Source organism: Lindgomyces ingoldianus (genome assembly GCF_010093535.1).
Source record: "Lindgomyces ingoldianus strain ATCC 200398 unplaced genomic scaffold BDR25scaffold_1, whole genome shotgun sequence".
Lineage (NCBI taxonomy): Eukaryota > Fungi > Ascomycota > Dothideomycetes > Pleosporales > Lindgomycetaceae > Lindgomyces > Lindgomyces ingoldianus.
In genome coordinates this window covers 2,666,480-2,686,593 of record NW_022985162.1, presented here as the reverse complement: position 1 = coordinate 2,686,593, position 20,114 = coordinate 2,666,480, and the positions used below count along the sequence as shown (strand labels likewise).

The 20,114-nt window shown below is 49.0% G+C and overlaps 6 protein-coding genes across 6 annotated transcripts; 3 read left to right on the top strand and 3 right to left on the bottom strand.

The window, feature by feature from the left end:
* Positions 1-79: 79 nt before the first annotated feature.
* On the top strand, positions 80-2,430 carry BDR25DRAFT_348488 (uncharacterized protein; the record flags this gene model as incomplete). Its single annotated transcript, XM_033694422.1, has 19 exons — positions 80-106; positions 159-228; positions 308-416; positions 534-582; positions 618-631; positions 684-718; positions 780-841; positions 895-953; positions 1,010-1,037; positions 1,071-1,140; positions 1,205-1,359; positions 1,486-1,560; positions 1,622-1,667; positions 1,706-1,757; positions 1,816-1,932; positions 1,991-2,052; positions 2,137-2,195; positions 2,257-2,272; positions 2,330-2,430. 19 exons carry the CDS (start codon positions 80-82, stop codon positions 2,428-2,430), a joined length of 1,206 nt encoding a protein of 401 aa, XP_033555072.1.
* Positions 2,240-5,349, bottom strand: BDR25DRAFT_338857 (DUF803-domain-containing protein). Its single transcript, XM_033693315.1, has 2 exons — positions 4,077-5,349; positions 2,240-4,027 (listed from the first exon to the last, which is right to left on the bottom strand). The coding sequence occupies exons 1-2, from the start codon at positions 4,851-4,853 to the stop codon at positions 2,690-2,692; spliced, it is 2,115 nt and encodes a 704-aa protein (XP_033555071.1). The 5' UTR covers positions 4,854-5,349; the 3' UTR covers positions 2,240-2,689.
* A 367-nt stretch (positions 5,350-5,716) lies between these two features.
* On the top strand, positions 5,717-10,579 carry BDR25DRAFT_330745 (COG4-domain-containing protein). Its single transcript, XM_033692560.1, has 4 exons — positions 5,717-6,916; positions 6,964-8,145; positions 8,755-10,109; positions 10,217-10,579. Exons 1-4 carry the CDS (start codon positions 5,762-5,764, stop codon positions 10,302-10,304), a joined length of 3,780 nt encoding a protein of 1,259 aa, XP_033555070.1. The 5' UTR covers positions 5,717-5,761; the 3' UTR covers positions 10,305-10,579.
* A 1,909-nt stretch (positions 10,580-12,488) lies between these two features.
* On the top strand, positions 12,489-15,048 carry BDR25DRAFT_338854 (uncharacterized protein; the record flags this gene model as incomplete). Its single annotated transcript, XM_033693314.1, has 4 exons — positions 12,489-12,856; positions 12,906-13,158; positions 13,210-13,978; positions 14,188-15,048. Exons 1-4 carry the CDS (start codon positions 12,664-12,666, stop codon positions 15,046-15,048), a joined length of 2,076 nt encoding a protein of 691 aa, XP_033555069.1. The 5' UTR covers positions 12,489-12,663.
* A 683-nt stretch (positions 15,049-15,731) lies between these two features.
* BDR25DRAFT_348483 (uncharacterized protein) lies at positions 15,732-16,511 on the bottom strand (the record flags this gene model as incomplete). The annotated part of the gene is made up of 5 exons (XM_033694421.1): positions 15,732-15,828; positions 15,880-15,915; positions 15,950-16,269; positions 16,377-16,412; positions 16,476-16,511. 5 exons carry the CDS (start codon positions 16,509-16,511, stop codon positions 15,732-15,734), a joined length of 525 nt encoding a protein of 174 aa, XP_033555068.1.
* A 1,437-nt stretch (positions 16,512-17,948) lies between these two features.
* BDR25DRAFT_348481 (uncharacterized protein) lies at positions 17,949-19,114 on the bottom strand (the record flags this gene model as incomplete). Its single annotated transcript, XM_033694420.1, has 8 exons — positions 17,949-17,977; positions 18,009-18,071; positions 18,104-18,493; positions 18,619-18,666; positions 18,705-18,764; positions 18,817-18,970; positions 19,002-19,032; positions 19,071-19,114. The coding sequence occupies 8 exons, from the start codon at positions 19,112-19,114 to the stop codon at positions 17,949-17,951; spliced, it is 819 nt and encodes a 272-aa protein (XP_033555067.1).
* Between the last annotated feature and the right edge of the window lie 1,000 nt (positions 19,115-20,114).

Here is a 20,114-nt window from a genome sequence, read left to right as displayed (position 1 = left end):
TGGAGTGTTGATGGTGGGTGATCCCTGAACATGATATGGCGGAATGGCGGTGTTGGGTTTTTCTAACGGCAATACAGCAATGCTGAGTTTGCCGTCCCACCCTCATGTAATTTCCATTATTTTCATCCAGAACATAATCCTTTTTTAAATCGCTCTAGTTCCGGCACTCTTTATTACCTGTATGGGTCTTTTCTTTGCAGGTCTATGAGCTGAACAAAACAAACGAATGTACACGCAGTATATGCTATATGCACGACTTTACTATCCTCTCTATGAAGACTAGATGTAGAGGGCTGATGGCGAGTAGATTTCCCCATTTCTTTCAGGCTTCATAATGCTTCAGCGGAGTTCCTCTTCCCCGGGACATGTGTATGGTCTTCCAGGGAAGCGGGCAGTCAGAATCGTTGTTTCAGGCAGTGGCCACTTCTGATGTTAACATTCTGTAACTGCGCCAGAGCCTACAAATAAATAGATAACGAGAACAAGAAATAATACTCAGTAGCTATTCTCTGCGCATTCTAACTCCCACCTAGCTTCGCCCCAATTTTGAAAACTCCAACGAAATGGCCAAGACTATTCACTGTCTGATATAGATAAAAGGCTCATGGGGAGAGTAGTTCATGTTTCCACTGTAGTCTAGAAGCCAAGCAGGGATTTCAAGTACGAGCTGACTATTATAGAAGACTCGAACTAGGTTTCATAACGGGGATTCTCGACAGTTTTTAGTCTAAACCAGGGACCAAGAAAGAATTCCAAGTTTAGGTGCGAACTTTGTGTAGGCCTCGGGTTACGTCCTTATTTGGTGAATACTATTGTTTTTATTCGGCTCCGAGGTCAAATCGTGTCTAGCAGGGTTAGAAAATTTTTAAGACCCAGAGCAGAATCTTATGATAGGAGGTCGTTTATATTCTTAGCCCAAACCAGGAGTCAAGCAAGTATTCTGGTTATTCTCAGTCTTTTGAGAGGACTTAAACTAGGATTGCGTAGGAGCCGAGTACTAGCCTTTTAGTCCGCACCAGGATCTCACCGTTGCCGACGTAGACCGACATTTTTAGCAGACCCCATCCCAGCTCTCTTGCCGATTGAGTATGTCTTTTGGGCGCAAGCAAGCATTTCAGGTGACGCCTGAGAGATTGAGAAGTTCCCAACTCAACTCTTATAATGATTCAGTTTTACCATTTTATGTGATTCCCAACCTGTTTAGAAGGCCTAGGCCAAGATGAGCTCTTGGTCTGGGGCTCCCTTCGCTGCTTACTTCACCATCTTCTTTTTGGTGGAGGATTGGAGCTAAGCAAGCATTGGACGGCAGGTTGGCCTCATATCCACGAATTCAACAGCTTTTTTAGAGCACTCATCATAGTTGGTGGTAGCGTTATTTTTAGAATACTTAAATTATCTCTCACGAAGTGGTTTCTAAAGCGTTATTAGAGGACTAGTTGTATTATTTTGCTACGGCTAGTTTGTTTTAAGACACCCCAAACGAAGTGCCCACAACTAGCTTGTTCCCCCACTCATGTTTTCAATTTTAAGTGGAGAGTGTACGTAGCACCCAAAGGGTTTGTGTGGGGAGGCCGAGAGAGGGTTGAGAGAGGGTTGAGAGAGGGCTGGTGTCGCAGGCAAGCGATTCTATGACCACCATATTGTAGCTATTTTTGTTCCTGGCGGCGGTAGAGTAGAATACAGGAGGATTGGACATCTAGCCCAGTCCCCAGGCGCCAACGTATGGGGCTCACAGAGTATTTCCATTTGAGAGTCTAGTCACAGGTCTTCCATCCTTAGTAACAGTTTGGGATTTTTTCCACGCCCGCTGGACAGCCTAGGGTCACTTGCGTACCCAATTTTGAGGCTCTACGCTCATAAAACCAATCAATTTACCGAGTGGACCATTACAGAGGAGATGTATTCCTCTAAGACAGTATGGAGGAAGGAAGAGTGCGAGGGTTGGCGTGATTTATATACCCTAACCTACTAACTGCCTACCTGACAAAAGGGGGGATAATGTACGGGATGGTCTATGTGCCCATAGCATATTTGCACCCAAGGCGGAACATGGTCAGGGAAGGTTTAATCCCTGTTAGTTCTTGCTGAAATTAGCAATTAATAGAATGCAGACTTTTAACAAAAAAAGAATCTCAGGGTCGAGTACTTCAAACACGACAGACAGAAAGTGGAGCTCAAGGGAGTTTTCCATAAAGGTGGACAGAAAAATCATTATATGCATTCATGACAACGGATATGTGTCAATGTCATCACTAGTATAACGATGCAAGATGTATGCTCCCACTCTAACACCCTACTCCTTTCCTATCCCCTCCTCACCATATCCGAGCGCCTCGGATCGCTATCCAATCCAATTTCTCTTTGGTATATCCAAATCCATCTCCCAATACTAAAACACCGCTAGCGATCATAAACGTCGGTATCATGTAATATACAAGACAGGATCCTCGCAAAAACTCATACACAATGCTCTATCCAAGTTCAGGACCCAGGGCTCCAGCCTCGTCCAAAAATGCATGTATGCAAACAAGACCAAAAATCGGCGCCTGATGTATCCAAGCCAGGGCCGACAGATAGAGAAGCAGCGTAAAGTATGGACAGACGTGAACTTGCCAGACACCCATAGGAAAGTGACAAGGAGACTTACGCCTAGCCCAGCTCAGGCATCGCATCCAGAACCAAGTCTCGCTTAGATAAAAGCGCCCGAACCCCCATCCCCTCCCTTCTCAACATCCTTGTCATATTCCCTTCCGCTTCCACTATCACTCTCCTCCGTCTCGACCCTCCTCGCCGTCCTCTGGCCCCTCCCCTCGAATGCGAAATCCGGAAGACTAGATCCACTAGGCACGGTAACCAAGCCTCCACCTCTGGGACTCAAATTCCCGCGTGCAGGTGAGGTGTCTCGACTTGCTATCTGCCAATCTTCGTCTATGTCGGAGTACGCGGCGGGGCTGTGTTCTCGCCGCGGTATCGAAAGAAGGTTTTGTGAATCTCCTTTTACAAGGCCAAGCCGCTCCTCTTCGGTCGCGAGGGTGCTCTTATCTCGACTCGTTTTGCGACTATGTCTGCTCGTTGGCCTCACTCCACTGGTCTCGCCTTCACCCGTGGACCCCGAGCGGTGGCGATGAAATACATTCTGGAATGAAAATTGACGCTTCGCCGTATGAGGTGGAGGTTTTGGCGGATGGAGCGAATCGCGGGATTTCTGGCCATCTTGGTTTGGTGGGGAAGCAATGGGTGCGAATTGGATAGTTGTTTCGTGGGGTTTGTATGAGGTGTCTGCTTGCAGTTCTTTCTGTAGGCCGGGGGGTAGGCCGTATATGTGTTCTTTCTCTGAATTTGAGTCTGCGGCTCCATCGGTGGATCCTGGTTGCGGGGGAAGAGAACTGAGTCCAATTGGGGATGGTTGCACGGGGTGGTGGCCATCCCTTGATTTCCCTCTCGATCGCAGGCGCCGGAAGAAGCCGGGGTGGATGTCGGATTCGTTGTCTGACTCGTCATCTGAAGTAGGGAAGTGCGTCATTCCTAGGGGTGGATGGATCGTCTTATGTCGAATGAGAGTTTGTGTTTGACCGGGTTCCACGACAGTTTTCCGCCTACGCAGGCCGTCCCACTCGACCTGTTCATTTTCTCCAATGGGCTCCATCTGCTCTTCGTGAAGCCTCTTTGCCTCCATGGCTTGCTTCTCGGTCCTCGCCTTGGAGAGCGACCGCAGGATCGCACCGCCACCACGAATTGTATCTGCTCTTGGCTCATACTCCGGCTCTTCTTGCTCGGCAACGGTTCGAACCTGGTCGAGATCGCCCTTGAACACAGCGGCGTCAGGAACATCTTTGGCTGATTTGGAGAGCTGCAGTAAGACTACTCCAGTGCAGATTTGCAGGAAGCCCATAATGACGGTGGAGATGGTTGCAGCAGTGCCCTTGAAGCCCTGGAAAAGGATGGCGGAGGTGACGATAGTGGACGAGGTAAAGAAGACATAATAGGTAGGGGTGACGAGGGCGGCGTTGAAGAGATTCAGAGCTTTCTGAACAAGTGTTAGGGATGCTGAGGCAAGGATTACGAAGAAGACTTACATTGAGATAGATGATCTCGGTAACTAATGTCGAGATCACGAATACGAGCAGAACATACAGGAACCACTCCTTGAACTGCGACTTTCCTCCAATCTGAGCCACAATTGCAGCACCGAGACCTTGGGTAGCCACAACGCTCAGTCCTCCAATGAGACTGCAAATGCTGAGATAGACCATCATGGACCTCTTGCCGTACTTGGGTCCTAACCAGAGAGCAATAACAACACATCCAACGATGATAACTCCTGCGTAGCTGAGGAATCCAGGGGCGATGACCAGCTTCTTCATGTCCTGAATATCGGCAACGGCCGACTGTGACGGCGCGTTGATAACGATGACGACGGATCCAATTATGCAATTGAAGCATCCAACCTTCCCCACGAAACTCAGCCGCTCTTTGAGAAATATGGCAGATAGAATTGTGGTAACGACGACTGACAAAGCCCCTAGCGGAGTAACGAGAATAGCGTCAACGAATGCGTAGGCGACGAAGTTGCAGATTTCTCCGATGATCATCAGGGTCATGCCAGACCACCACCAGACATTCTTGAGGTAGCCGTAGCCCTCACCGGCCTCTTCATTGTACTTGACATTGGCCTTGAGCAAGCCAAGCTTCTTCAGAACGAAGGAGACTCCAATGAATAGGCCAGAGGAGATTGCTAGTATTAGTCCGACGATTTTGTATATGGGAGGTCGTTTGGAGGCGTCAGAGCTCACGCCGCCGCTCCGGGCATAGACATCGTGGGCGACGAGGATGAGGTTGCCAGCGGAGTCCATGGTGGGAGGCGCGCAACGTGGACCCACGGTGCGGATGTGGGGTTGCTGCGAAAGACGACGGAGGATTCGCAGCGTCGCCGTGGAGAGCAACCAGCCAACTCGAGACTCGACCTCAACGACTGACAGAGGAATTAAAACTTTGAAGAGGTCGGCAATTGTGGTAGAGGCATGGGGGTGGGCTAACAAAAGGTTTCATGGGCCGACAAAAGGTTTCAGCTGCGGAAAGATATGCTCGCTGTGGCGGAAATGAGAACGAGTGCCCCTGCCGTGGTGGATGGAAGAGGCAGTTTGTTTTGGGCAAGGGCTCCACAGTGACACCGCGCTCGAGCCTGCGACTGAGAATGCGACTGCCTGCGACAGTTCAATTGAGGCAATTGGATTTGGGGAGCTCGAGGGGCCGTCAGATTGCTTTGTTCTCCGCCCTCGTCGTTGGTGTGCAGGAGTGGTACTGTCGACTCGTAATCAGCGTGCGTCGTTTGAGCGCAATCTAGGCCTGTGGGGGGGGGGGGAGGGAGGCGGTGCACCAAAAGCAGATGTTTTGGTGAGGTCTCCCCGTCTGAACGTCTCAATGTCTGAACGAAGACTTTGGAGTATTTTGCAGAGAAAAACGAAGAATCAGGGCGCGATGGGATGTAGCGTCGCTTGTGCGACAATGCGCTGTTCAAGTGTGCAAAGACACTGGACCTGGTGGTTGGAGGAGGGTTTTGCCAGCCATTTTCATGGTTTGGGCTGAGGTGCCCCTGCAGCACCGGAGCGACGTCACCAAATCAACTCCCCCAGCCGCTGGCAGCTCGCGACACAAGCCCACATATCACCGTCGCCGATCAGCGCCCCAAAAATACTCCTCCCTTTGCGCGCGATCCAGCTTCCCAGCGCTTCTCCCCCCCCCCTCATGCCGTCATGTCAATATGATGCGAAATGGCCACCCTGAACTTGCGTATCCCATGTATGCCGCCGCCTCTGTGGCTGACATCCACGCCACCCTGGCCCTCCTGCACCATCAAGAGACCACCGTCACCCAGCGACTGGACGACCTGATCGCATCGCAGAAGGACCTGTCCCGTGACCTCGGCCGGCTCGATCTGCTCCGCGCCCACCTCGGCTCCCACGTCGTCAACACCCGGTCCATCAGCAATGGCATGCTTTCAGATGCTGCATCCACCGCACATCGAATTTCGAGCGCCGTCAAGCGGCTGGACTATGAGCAATCTAACGTCAAGGCCACCCTCGAGGTGGTGGAGCAGGTGGCCGAACTGAAGGCCTGCGTGCTTGGCGTAGATGGCTCAATGGGTGCCCCGCAGGATTGGGAAACCGCGGCTGCCTATCTCAGTCGAGCCTCCAAGATCCCCGACGACGTCATAGATGGGAGCTTTGCGGAAGAGATTGTGCCAACGGTGGAGGTCCCTGACCCTCCCCGCGTGACGCTGGATGCTGCGGCAGAGTCTTTGTGCGGCCTGTTCCTGCGCGAGTTTGAGAAGGCCGCAAAGGAAGGAGATGGATCGAGAGTAACAAGATTCTTCAAGCTCTTCCCCTTAATTGGGCGGGCTGATACAGGCCTTGATGCCTATGGTCGATATGTCTGCCAGGGCGTGGCGGCAAGAGCCCGGGCAAACTTCAATTCTCCCCCCCCCGGCCAGAGGAAGGAAGGCTTCTTTTATACCAACACAATCACAAAACTATTCGAGCACATAGCCCAGATTGTCGATGGCCATGAGCCTCTCGTCGAGCAACACTATGGCCCTGGCATGATGGCCAAGGTCATTGAACGTCTCCAGATTGAAGCCGATGTTCAAGGCGGCATCATTCTCGACACCTGGCAGGATGAACGATTGATCAATCGAAAACTGACCGACATCAAATCATATGCCTTTTCTTTCCTAGTTCAGAGCTTTGCTTCGAAGCCTGCAATAGGCACCCCACGCTCGAATTCGCCCGCCAATGCCGCGCGATCAAGTGAGGATGAGGGCGTCAACATGAAGGAAGTGGATGGATTACTTGGAGAGAGCTCACTGATGCTTGGACGTTGGGCCTTGTACTCGCGGTTCCTCTCCTCCAAGTGCGCTGTAGGTCTTCTCATGAATTCATTTACAGCACCTGCTCACCAAGCTAGCCACAAGAGCGTGAAGATGCTACTGGTATTGACCATGGCTTGGTCATGCCTCATTTCTTAGCTACCAGCAACCTCCACAAGAAGGTCTCGTCCCATCTGGTCGAGCCCTTCAACATCATGACAACCTTCTTCTTCCGACGTTCTGTAGAAAAGGCCTTTCAGCTGGACGAATCACCATCCGACCTGAATCTCAATCCAGCTAAACCGCTCGGTGCAAACCCTCCTTTCATTTCTTCAGCAGTAGACGATGTCATGTACATCGTTAATCAGATCCTTCAAAGGTCATTGGCGACATCTCAGCGCGCTGTTGTGGCTAGTGTTGTCCCTGATGTTGGACGTGTGTTAAGCTCCGACTTCATAGGGATGATCCAACGAAAGATGAGAGATGAGTGTTATCTTAAGCCTATCATCCAAGGTGCACTACCTCCAGAGGATAAAGTAATTGCATTCCTCGTCCAGATCAACAACCTGGACGTGGCAAACGACTACATCAAGCGCATAATGACCCGAATAGGCGGGCAACCCCAAACCGCCACTAGTCAGGACGGCCCCTCCCCTTCTTCGCTCCACGATCTCTTCCCCTTTGGCCATGATGCAGTCTTTGTCGAGAATATCTTGAAATCCATGGAACATTCTTTCTCTTCCAAGAGCACCGAGCTGCTTCGTGACCTCATCCGAGAAACCTTCCATCAAGTTCTGAAACCTCGTGTTCGCCCAATTCTGGCAGATGCTTTTCGCGACATCGACTACGCCCCATCAGATGATTCTGGCGCCCAGGACGAAGAAGCCGAGGGCGATGACACAGACCTAGTGAAATCTCGCTTCGATCGGAGCTGGGGTGCTTTGATTCGTCCTATCAAACGCATCCTAACTCCCGCAAACTTTGATCGTCTTCTCACGGTCGCAATGAACTATCTCGCAACCACACTTGAAAAGCGAATCAAGAGTTACTACGGAAGGGTTAACGAATTGGGCGCAGGTAGACTTGAGCGAGACATTGCTGGAATTATCAACGCAGCAGTCGCAGGTGGAAAATACGGACTCCGTGATGCGTTCACAAAATGCACGCAGATGACGCTGATCATGAATATGGAGGATGATGAATGGGACGATGTCGTCAATGAAGAGGCCGGTGGTGAATTAGGTATTCCTTGGGTACTGGATGCGGAGGAGAGAAGGAGAGTAAGGGCTATTGTGAAAGGATGATTGAAAACGATAGAGAGTCACGATAAATATCTTGGGATTGATAGACATGCATGATTGTGGTGTTCACTAATGTCGGCACGGCTCGTTTGAGGCTTGGCGATTAATCTATTTAGATGTGGGAAGATCAGCGGACTCCAATGCATTGCTCGAACCACCATCTTCAATTCTTGTTGGTGTGTGTAGTTAAGAGTTCTATTTCCATGTTGCTTGTCACTGCATCCTTCGTGCCTATAGGTTTCGGCGAGTCACAATTCACCCTGGTGAATTACGCCTTCTTGATTCGCCATCCGCCGTGAACGTGACACAGAAAGCGCCAATTCTTGGCTCCGCGCCACCTGTTCACGAACCTCAAACTCCACATTCCTCGGACTGACCTTTCACCTTTCTTTCCACGTCGGTCCCTGATTTCTGGAGTATGGTCATTCAATCATTCACTTTGGGTCTTCCAGCATGAAGTAACGAGCACCTCCAGTGCCCCCACTAGCCACTATGATGTTGCTGCGCCTCTCAAACCTCGCCATCTTGGCATTATCAGGGGCACTCGCCGATGCGCAATGTCCATTCTACTCGTCCTACGCATATCAGAAACATGGCCCTTTCTCCACCGGCCGCTGGAATCTCTCATTTGCAAGGCCGATTCAATCATGTCGGACTTTTCCATCCCAGGAAGTTGAGGACACGATCGCGCGGTTGAAGAAGGAAATTGTGGATCCGGACCTCTTCCGTGTTTTCGAAAATTCTTGGCCAAGCACCCTGGACACGACGATTGGATGGCGGGGCCTTGCGAATCGGACTGATGGAGAAGAGGAGGAATTAACGTTTGTGGTCACAGGTGATATTGAGGCGATGTGGTTGCGAGATTCGGCGAACCAACTCCAAGCCTATCTACCCGTTCTCCGTGCAAATGAATCGAGAGACTCGCTGGCTAGTGTGTTTCGTGGCGCGATTAATCTTCAAGCAAGATATATCCTGACTGCCCCATTTTGTAACGCCTTCCAAGCGCCGGATGAAAGTGGGATCCCAACGAAGAGTAGTATAAACAGCGACTCCATCTCCCCTGCCTACGACTACTTCAAGGTCTTCTCATGTAATTGGGAACTTGATTCCCTAGCCTCGTTTCTCCAGCTCAGCAACGACTACGTAAACGCTACGCAGGACTACGCTTTCTTCGGGAAATTCAACTGGACAGCTGCAGTTTCAAAGGTTCTCGAAACCGCGCAGAGTATGACGATGGACAGCTATGCCGATGACGGGACCTGGCTACACACACCATACACATATTGCGCACCATACGGTGGAACCCCAATCAACGATTGCAACGGCTCGCCGCATAGAGGCAACATTGGTCTCATCCGCTCATTCCACCGCCCTAGCGACGACGCGTGTACGTATCAATATCTCATCCCATCTAACATGATGTTCAGCCACGCACTCAATACCTCCGCGGCCATCATGGCCAAGGTCGAGCCCGCGGGTGGGAATTTGACTGACTGGATGCGCACAATGTCAACGGGGATCCGCACGGGTATTGATAAGTACGGCGTTGTCCGGGACGCTAAATATGGCGATATTTTCGCGTATGAAGTCGACGGCTACGGCAGTGCGAACATGATGGATGACCCTAACATCCCCTCCCTACTCTCCGCGCCATTCCTCGGATATCTTCCGCGCAACGATAAAGTCTACCAAAACACACGCAAAAGGTTATTATCGAGAGATAATCCGTACTTCTCCTGGGGTCCTGCGATCACGGGGATTGGCAGTCCGCATACGCTTCCGGGACGTGCGTGGCCAATGGCTAGTATTATGACGATTTTGACGAGCGATAGCGATGACGAGATTGTGCGGAATTTGAGGGATTTGGTGGGGAGTACGGATGGGTTTGGGTTGATGCATGAGAGTGTGCATAGCCATAGGGATGGGGATTGGACGAGGCAGTGGTGAGTCTTTATTTTCCTTTTCTTCCCCTCTGCTTCCTTCCCAACATCTTAAATCAAGGACTACAAAAGAAGAGTGAGGCGCTAGGCCGTGCTAATTGAAGTTCCAGGTTCTCATGGGCGAATGGAATGTTCGGTCAAGCTATTCTTGATCTTGAAAAACGCAAACCGCATATTCTGAAAATGGGCTTTCAGTAGCGGTAGTCTTTCTCCGAATGCGAGAGTCCCGGGTGGGTGGCGTAATGGGTAGCTATTGGTTTTGATTTCTCAAGCCGCTTTTATGCTTATGTACTTCTACCTGTGCCGTTTGGAAGACAGCCTTGGTGCAGGCAATGCACTGGAATGGATTAGGTTGGCATCGTCCAGGCGTTGGAAGTTTTCGACATATTTTTTGGAGTTGGACTTTTGAGTATCCCCATGTCAAGATATCCCCCACATTTTTTTTTGCTTTCTATTGTGAAAACCAATTGATCAGACCACCATGTACCATAATATGACAGCAGTTTGATAACTGCACTCTCTATAGTCTCGCTGTCCACCAACTTTAGAGCAACTCCCAACTCCACAGGCAGCGTAATTCTATCAACCCACTACACCCATCCGGCTTCACACCTCCAAAATCCTATCTAATATCGGCATCTCACAAAATTCTCCGAGCATGGGCATGCACTCCGACCCGATGCGATCGATCCCATCCTAGTTAATTAGCATCAGTTCTTGGCGGAGGATTTCAGCCCCTTCATCGAACTCTCTTCGTGCGAAAAACGTGATCTGAAACGTAGCCTAGAGCTCCGGGTCCTTGACTCCGGGCAAGCAGGGGCTACGGCGATCGTTATGAAGACAAGTTGGGGATAAAGGTATAGTGGACTCTTGGTCTTGGGAAGGGGGCTAAGGAGAGAATGGCTGTGCTACGCATATTGTCGTGTGCGGCGCAGACAAGACATGTGGATGTGATTTAACATGTGTTTGTTCGTAGAGAAATATTGGTATTCTTGTTAATAGTAGCGGAGGGAGCAGCATTGCCGCTTCCCATGGAGGACCCAAGACAAGAGGAATAGTGAAAATATCGTGCGAAAAGGCAACTACGAGCTGAAAGTTCGAGTAGTTTGAATATTCGATCAGTTGTAGAGAATGTTACTACATAACATAGGACATAGATAGGGTAACTTTTTCTGTCACACTTCTTGCCAGATTATTAGAGAGCGTTAGTGAAGTACAAAATTATGTCCTACAATACCTTATTATGTTCCACGCTAGGTAACAAGAAACAGTATCTATCGAAGCAGGTGTTCATAAGAGTGCAGCCTATAAGAAGCAATTGTTGATAGTACGTCAACCACTTGGAGAGCGCGTTGATGAATGCATGTGGCGGCAGGCGCCTGTTGCTAGAATTGTCAGAATACTTGAGTATCGAATAGATGCTTCGCCGCCTCCTTGCAGAAAACACAAGGACAGGTGTCGCGGAATGGCGGGGCGGGGCGGGAGGGCTTATGTATGCTTGCGGCGAGGCTTTCGGTGGATGAGGGAGAGGATGAAGGACTGCAAGCGCGCGACTGTTGCCAGGTGCGACTTTGCTCTCGATGGAGGAGTGGGAGTGGCGTCTTGCGTGAGAATTCGGGAGAACCCCGGGGCCGGGGCTTGCCTTTGGAGGTTGGTTGGAGATTGAACAAGAGGAGGCCTGGTGGCGAAGTCCGTCGTCGGAAGCCCGAACTTTCCAAGTGCTGGAAAGAACCCGTGCAGTACTCTCAGCGATTGTTTTCTGTTCAAAACATTGCTCTTTGTAACAAATGGTTCGCTCACAACCGATACATCTTAACCCTTTGCATTGCACAGCAGGCCTAAAAATATCAGTCGAAGGTGTTCCTTCATGCACCGCAAGGCTGATCCCGCTAACAACGTCCCTCCCGCTAGTCTCCTTCCGGTACTAGCGCCAGGAGTCCGTACCTCGCACGTACCCTGCACGCCCTTCGTATCCTGCGGCGGTAATGTACGTTCGCGGCTCTATACGTTTCACCCTCTTCTCCACAAAGAAAAGATCCGGTCCTTCTCTATTTTCCTCCTATAGCAATCCAGTAAGTATTGCTGAGCCTCGATTTTACACAACATGTTAGCCCCCACTGTGCGAGATGCTAGATGGTCTGGGATTGTGAGACGAGATTTGGAGAGGAAGGACTAAGGCAACCAACGGGCCAATGTAAACGTCGTGTGATTTCTTGGTGGTCAAGGGTAGAGAGACGTGGATGCGGTGTTGGTAGTCCGCGGGCGGAGGAGTGAGCCATTTGCCTGTACCGTCTGCAGGGTGATGAGATTGTTTATCTAGCAGATGTCGGCCCCAGTTACTGACACTCTAGGTCTTGTGAGATATAGTCCTTCTTTAAGTCTGTTTTCTCTTTGTGGGACTTTGTCTGCCTCTTTCTTTCTGCATACCTACGATATTTTGTCATGCTCTAAGAGAGTATTGTCGGCTTTCGTTCGAGGGTTCGTTGAAGCAGGCCCTTATTCTTAGTCCTGATTCCTATCTTCTTCTCTTTCGCATAGCCTCCGGTAGCCATTCAGCATGGGTTTCTTCCAACTCCCAAAAGTCTATATTCTCCTCTTAGCTGGATACCTGAGTACCGAAGTATTAGCAAAATATGCCGCTCCTCCACCTCCAGACCGAGTGCTACGGGCGGCTACCAAACGGTCCGATTTATTCCGACGCAGCATGAGAATTGAGAAGAGATATGATGCTGAGTTGGCGTATATCGAAAGTGAGTGCTAAATCCTAACTCTATGCCGACCTTAGCTTACATTGATCAGAGGAGAACGGTTGGCAGAGCGATTCAATATTCGCATCTCAGGTTCGAGTAAGCTCCGAAGCTCCTGTTTTCAATTTGGAAGACTTTGAGCACCACCTACAAGATGTGAAGTGTGAAGACGGCAAAATGAGACTAGATTTTGTCGATACTGTTTCGGCTAGGGACGCTAGACATGCTTGTTCTGGAGACAACGGAGGACTGATTATTACTTCACATGCGAGTTGTAACCAGGAGGGAGAACGATCCGTCTTCGAGTAAGATCACTGGATACTCTCAGGATTCTGATATCATATTAACTTCCGTAGGGTTCGTAACGTCGCCGTCTCCGCAGACGAGTTTTCCCTCGAGCTCTCGATCGTAGAATCGTCGTGGAAGCGAGCCTTCACAAGGTTCAACATTGATTTTGGATACACCACTGAGGGCCATCTCCTCCGGCGGCATTCGGATTTCCAGAAGGTACGCAGGCGAAGACAAGTCTCTGCTCCAACTACGACCGTGCCAGCCCAAACAACTGCTTCAGGCCCTCTCTCAGTTATAGCAGAAACACCCGTCTCTTTCGCCGCCACGAATATAACTGCCGCTCCCCCGGTCCCAACCAACATCCCGGATGACGTAAACTCCGCGTCCTTTAACCTCGCCTTCCAAACTTTGAATTCTACCTTCAGCGCCCCCAGTTTTCTAAGTGGGCTTGAAGATCTGGTCGGCATCCCAACTCTTCCTGTCGAAGTAGGCTGCAAAAACTGTACCACAACCGGCTATATACTCCTCACGCAGGGTAACTTCGACGTAAATTCCGGTTTCATCCCAACAGCCCTTGGCAATCCAGAGGGTTTAGCACTACAAGCGTTTCATAGTGGGTTTATAGAGCTAGAAGCGAACGGCTTGACTGCCCATATTGAATTGTTCAGTAAGCCAAAAGTGAGCGGGCAGTTTGCTCTCTCACTGTTCGACCTCCCGATTGTGGGATTTTCTATCCCGAAGCTGGGGAAAGCGGGTGTGTCTTTCAACGCGACGATTCAGGCTTCGTATGAGGTGTCGGGTGGTATCGAAGCTACGTATGGCTTCGATCTATGGGTGAGTGCATTTCCATCCACCTGGGCTACATTATCACATAGCATGGAACATGACCACGATGGAGCCTGTCTGTTGAAACTCTTGGAATTAGGGACAACGTCAACAGGATGCTAAATTCTGCCCTAAGCTAACCCCTGAAATATCCCACGTTATATGATAATACTAGATTCGAAAGTATCGAAACGAGACTTGCTAACGCTGCAGCAAAGGTACCTACCAACTCCAAAATCAACATCCCCTTCCCTGACCTCGGCAATGCAAGTAAAGCCGGTTTCGATGGTGCCGAAATCTCCGCCCTACCTTTCACAGCAAACATCTCTGATGTCGAGCTCACTCTCGGCCTCGGCTTCCGCCCTATCATCCCTGTCGGCTTCGAATTTATAGACGGCTTCATCGAAAGTCAAGTCTCCGTATTCATGGACCTACCGAGTCTCGAAGCCAAATTCTCTACGAAGAAAGATGGCGCAGATTCGGAGTGCAATGCCCTCCCTTCCAACAACTCAACCAACCCCGCGAACAGCACATCTCCGCATTGGACAAATCAAACATCTCCCAGTCTAACATCGAACTCATCATTTCTCCCGGCTTCCGTCATCCCTAGCCTGGTATCCGAAATCGGTCCTCTTGTTCTAGTTGAAGCCTCTATCAACCTCGCCATCGGCGTTGGCGCCGCCTTCAGAGTCCCTAACATCTTTGATGGTATCCCATTTGAGACCTCTGTCAACGTTTTCGAAACAAATTTCCCACTGCCAACAGCTTGCTTAGCAGCAAATTCAGGGTTTAAGCCCGCCTCCGAGATCCTACAGAGTAAAGAGGCTTCGTTTATCTCTAGTGCGAGTAGCGCGAGTGTGGCAAGTAGCCAGAGCCAAGCAGCAGAAGCGAGTCGAACGACAGGAGCTGGTGGCGGAACTCCGAATGCATCGATTACTGAGGGTGGAGGGCAGGCGAGACAGAGCGATCCTCCTGGGAATTCAGGAGGTGTGAGGGGTTTGGGGACGGGATTCGAGAGGTGGCAACTTGTTGTGTTGGCGTTGTGTTTGGTAACAGGTGGGATTATTATATTTCGATGAAAAAAGGAGTGGTAAGGAGTGATGTTGCTTTTCTTTCCTCTAATATGTTTTTATACCCCAATTTAGACTCTGAACGCTAGGAGGTGGGTTTTTCATCATTTCCTTAAGGGGGAGCGCATGTTTGGCGTTAAGGAGAGGTTTTATGTCTCGACGTCGTAAAATTTGTCATTCACTGCGTCGTATACACTTCCTCCTCAAAGATTCTTAAATGCCTCATGTGCTCATACATCAGTTTATGTGATGTGGTGATGGTGAGAAGTATCATGGGAGCAGAGATAACCAGAAGATCCGATTTCGGGATGCTATCCTCGTGACCACAAACTACTCTCTCGCTGGATATAGATGGGTGGCATCTACTGTGTATTCGCCCCTTACTATATAATAGCATAGGAGATGGTTTGATCAATTTGATCTCTTGATGGATTTAAAGAAACTACTCACAGGTTATCAGCCTATGCCGAAATTAATTGGGCTCAGGTTTAGGCATATTGCAAAACGACATGTTTACACAGGATACATTTTTCGTTCAATTATCAGGACGCCATTTTCCTCGTGAATTGTCGCTACTTCTACTCGCCTTGCTTATCCATTCACAAATGAATACATCTCCCCATCCCTCGTTCAACCACCTCCTTCGCTTCATTTACTAACCCCATGTCCAAAAGCAACTGCCACTGCGGAGTCTAGCGCTGAGAAGATCCATGTGTGGGTGTAGTTCCTGCGCTTTCCCACGAATATGGTCTTGAACTCGGTTTCATAGTATGCTGGAAGGTAGAGGCCCTCTTAACTTAAGTTTAGAGCTGCCTAGGTGCCGGCATGATGCTTATCGACTTCCCAGCATTGTCGATCACAGCAGCCGGTGAATTGCTAGCGGCAATCAGAGATTAGCCCGGAGTGCCACTGGAATACGATGCGAGTACTACGCCTGGCCATGACGAGTTGATCGCATATGCTGGATAGCATACTGGCCGGATCCCCGGAATATGACTTGCACCACAACCGCTGATAATGGGAGAGTCCAACTTCTCTCAGAATCCCGTCTTGTAATATAGTGCGAATTTGCAAGACTTTTGATAGCACATTGTTGATATGGCTTGGCTTAGGAGAGATGAGTACTTTGGCATCCGTGAGTCCGACTTTGGAAAATGGCAATGCGATTACAACATAGTCATATTCTCCACTTTCTGTCACAGTTGTTACATCTATCCAACCCTGAGTACCCTAAGGGCTTGGCACGGGGTATATAGGCTCCTCGGCCTCCGTACCTCTGCCTCCGACCCTAAGGTTTACTCTCGTTACCCCCCTATCCTGCATTCCCTCTCTGTGACCTGTGTTTCCTGCTCGATACCTCTCACACTTTCCTGCTTCATCGCAAATGCGTCTTCTATCTATGTAATTGAGATCTTATCGGTATCATTGTTGTACACAAGGTTGTCGACATTATGACCTAAAGCCAGCTTCATGATGTTTAATAGAACGTAGTACTGTTCCTACTGTTACTAATAGTAGCAACTCTTAGCAGTTAGAACAAAAGTGAATTAACATCTGTTACAGCACGGTTAATAAGGCTATAGTTGCTGTAATAGCTGCCTGTACTAATTTATTTCTTAGCGTTTTAGTAACGCGTTCGCAGAGGACGTTTTCACGCGTAGTAGTACAAGGGCTGCTGTGAAACAGGAGGCACGGCTGGCAAATAAGCTGTAGCAGTGCATTAACACTGCTTAATCTAACTTTTTTTATTCCAGCTAAAGAGAATATAATCTACTGTAGAATTAGGCATAAGTAGTGTACATAGCTAGTGTCACAGTTATGTTACAGCTATCCAACCCCTGAGTACCCTGGGTTTGGCACGGGGTATATAGGCTCCTTGGCCTCCGTACCTCTGCCTCCGACCCTAAGGTTTACTCTCTCGTTACCCCCCTATCCTGCATTCCCTCTCTCTGTGCCTCGTGCTTCTTGCTCTATACCTCTCACAGTTAGTACCTGTAGGGAACTCTAACACAATGCATCTAAACAATAGTAAGATAGTAAGGCTAGCGCAACTTTCTCTGCACACATTCTATAACTAATTAGACTAGACTAGCATGCATAGCTCTTACAGAACACTAATAATGTACACTACTTATGCTTAATACGATAGTATAGAGATCTACTTAGTAGCATTAAATTAGATCCTTGCGGAGCAAAGGTGAGGTAGTGGTGTATGGGAGGGAGGTGGAGTAAAGAGGGAGTAAGATGACCGATGTGTTTATACTATCGTGAATGGAGAATAATCTTCACACGCTTCTGATTAGGAAGGATATCAAGTATATTGCTATACCTAGGACTGTGTCACGTGTTGAAGAATAACCACGACCTTCCACCAGAAGTGGGAAGTCGAGACTATATACCTAAGGATGGTCACAGACTTCCTTAGGGTGGTGGCAACCTAAACCTGCGACCACTCTTCTGATCCCTAGTATGCGCTATACCTGTCCTGAAGCATCACGTGATATGACCTCTGCGGGCCGTGCCCTCACCGGCATCGGTCTGTCCTTCCTCCCTGGCCCAGCCAGCGGTCGTAACACTAGCATCTTATAAATAATGTAAGTGTCACGATCGGCATGCTCAAGCTACAAGCAAGAGGGGGTGTAACCTAAATAGATTGAAGGAGCAGAAGAGCTGCTTCGCCAGTTTAAAGATATAACTCTTGTCAAGGTGCTAAGCGCAGTGGCAAAAGGGGAACTGATACCACAAACATGTGATGCGGGCACGCGCCGTCACAGTAAGACTTTTATAACTTTTTAAGCTTTTTTTTTTAATAATAACTCCCTCTAAAGCTTTAGCACCCTTAACCTTATATAATACAGTGGTGTACGCTAGCTGTAAGGCCGGATGTCCCAGAACGGGAGTGTATGGCCTCAGCTGACCTGTTTGGAGGTCACATGACCTGTGCTTCATACATAAGCACGAATCCTGACAAGCGAGGCTTGGCAGCAATTCGTCTCTCCTACAATACACTCCTATCTCTCCAAGACCTTGCTCTCAGTGCTATCCGTGCTATCTACTATCCCACCTTTACATTCAAATTGCTCACACAAGCCAGTATACCGCTCGAGAGCAACCCTCCCACGCGATGGTGTTAACCTTGGTTGGGTATTACCAGGAGCAGCTGTGTCAATCGGCTCCTCAGGCGGTCCCAGAGTGCCGGTTGCATCCGATCGCGTCGACACCATTGCGTGGGAATGTTGCTCTCGAGCGGTATACTGGCTTGTGAGCGATTTGAATGTAAAGATGGGATAGTAGATAGCACGGATAGCACTGAGAGCAAGGTCTTGGAGAGATAGGAGTGTATTGTAGGAGAGACGAATTGCTGCCAAGCCTCGCTTGTCAGGATTCGTGCTTATGTATGAAGCACAGGTCATGTGACCTCCAAACAGGTCAGCTGAGGCCATACACTCCCGTTCTGGGACATCCGGCCTTACAGCTAGCGTACACCACTGTATTATATAAGGTTAAGGGTGCTAAAGCTTTAGAGGGAGTTATTATTAAAAAAAAAAGCTTAAAAAGTTATAAAAGTCTTACTGTGACGGCGCGTGCCCGCATCACATGTTTGTGGTATCAGTTCCCCTTTTGCCACTGCGCTTAGCACCTTGACAAGAGTTATATCTTTAAACTGGCGAAGCAGCTCTTCTGCTCCTTCAATCTATTTAGGTTACACCCCCTCTTGCTTGTAGCTTGAGCATGCCGATCGTGACACTTACATTATTTATAAGATGCTAGTGTTACGACCGCTGGCTGGGCCAGGGAGGAAGGACAGACCGATGCCGGTGAGGGCACGGCCCGCAGAGGTCATATCACGTGATGCTTCAGGACAGGTATAGCGCATACTAGGGATCAGAAGAGTGGTCGCAGGTTTAGGTTGCCACCACCCTAAGGAAGTCTGTGACCATCCTTAGGTATATAGTCTCGACTTCCCACTTCTGGTGGAAGGTCGTGGTTATTCTTCAACACGTGACACAGTCCTAGGTATAGCAATATACTTGATATCCTTCCTAATCAGAAGCGTGTGAAGATTATTCTCCATTCACGATAGTATAAACACATCGGTCATCTTACTCCCTCTTTACTCCACCTCCCTCCCATACACCACTACCTCACCTTTGCTCCGCAAGGATCTAATTTAATGCTACTAAGTAGATCTCTATACTATCGTATTAAGCATAAGTAGTGTACATTATTAGTGTTCTGTAAGAGCTATGCATGCTAGTCTAGTCTAATTAGTTATAGAATGTGTGCAGAGAAAGTTGCGCTAGCCTTACTATCTTACTATTGTTTAGATGCATTGTGTTAGAGTTCCCTACAGGTACTAACTGTGAGAGGTATAGAGCAAGAAGCACGAGGCACAGAGAGAGGGAATGCAGGATAGGGGGGTAACGAGAGAGTAAACCTTAGGGTCGGAGGCAGAGGTACGGAGGCCAAGGAGCCTATATACCCCGTGCCAAACCCAGGGTACTCAGGGGTTGGATAGCTGTAACATAACTGTGACACTAGCTATGTACACTACTTATGCCTAATTCTACAGTAGATTATATTCTCTTTAGCTGGAATAAAAAAAGTTAGATTAAGCAGTGTTAATGCACTGCTACAGCTTATTTGCCAGCCGTGCCTCCTGTTTCACAGCAGCCCTTGTACTACTACGCGTGAAAACGTCCTCTGCGAACGCGTTACTAAAACGCTAAGAAATAAATTAGTACAGGCAGCTATTACAGCAACTATAGCCTTATTAACCGTGCTGTAACAGATGTTAATTCACTTTTGTTCTAACTGCTAAGAGTTGCTACTATTAGTAACAGTAGGAACAGTACTACGTTCTATTAAACATCATGAAGCTGGCTTTAGGTCATAATGTCGACAACCTTGTGTACAACAATGATACCGATAAGATCTCAATTACATAGATAGAAGACGCATTTGCGATGAAGCAGGAAAGTGTGAGAGGTATCGAGCAGGAAACACAGGTCACAGAGAGGGAATGCAGGATAGGGGGGTAACGAGAGTAAACCTTAGGGTCGGAGGCAGAGGTA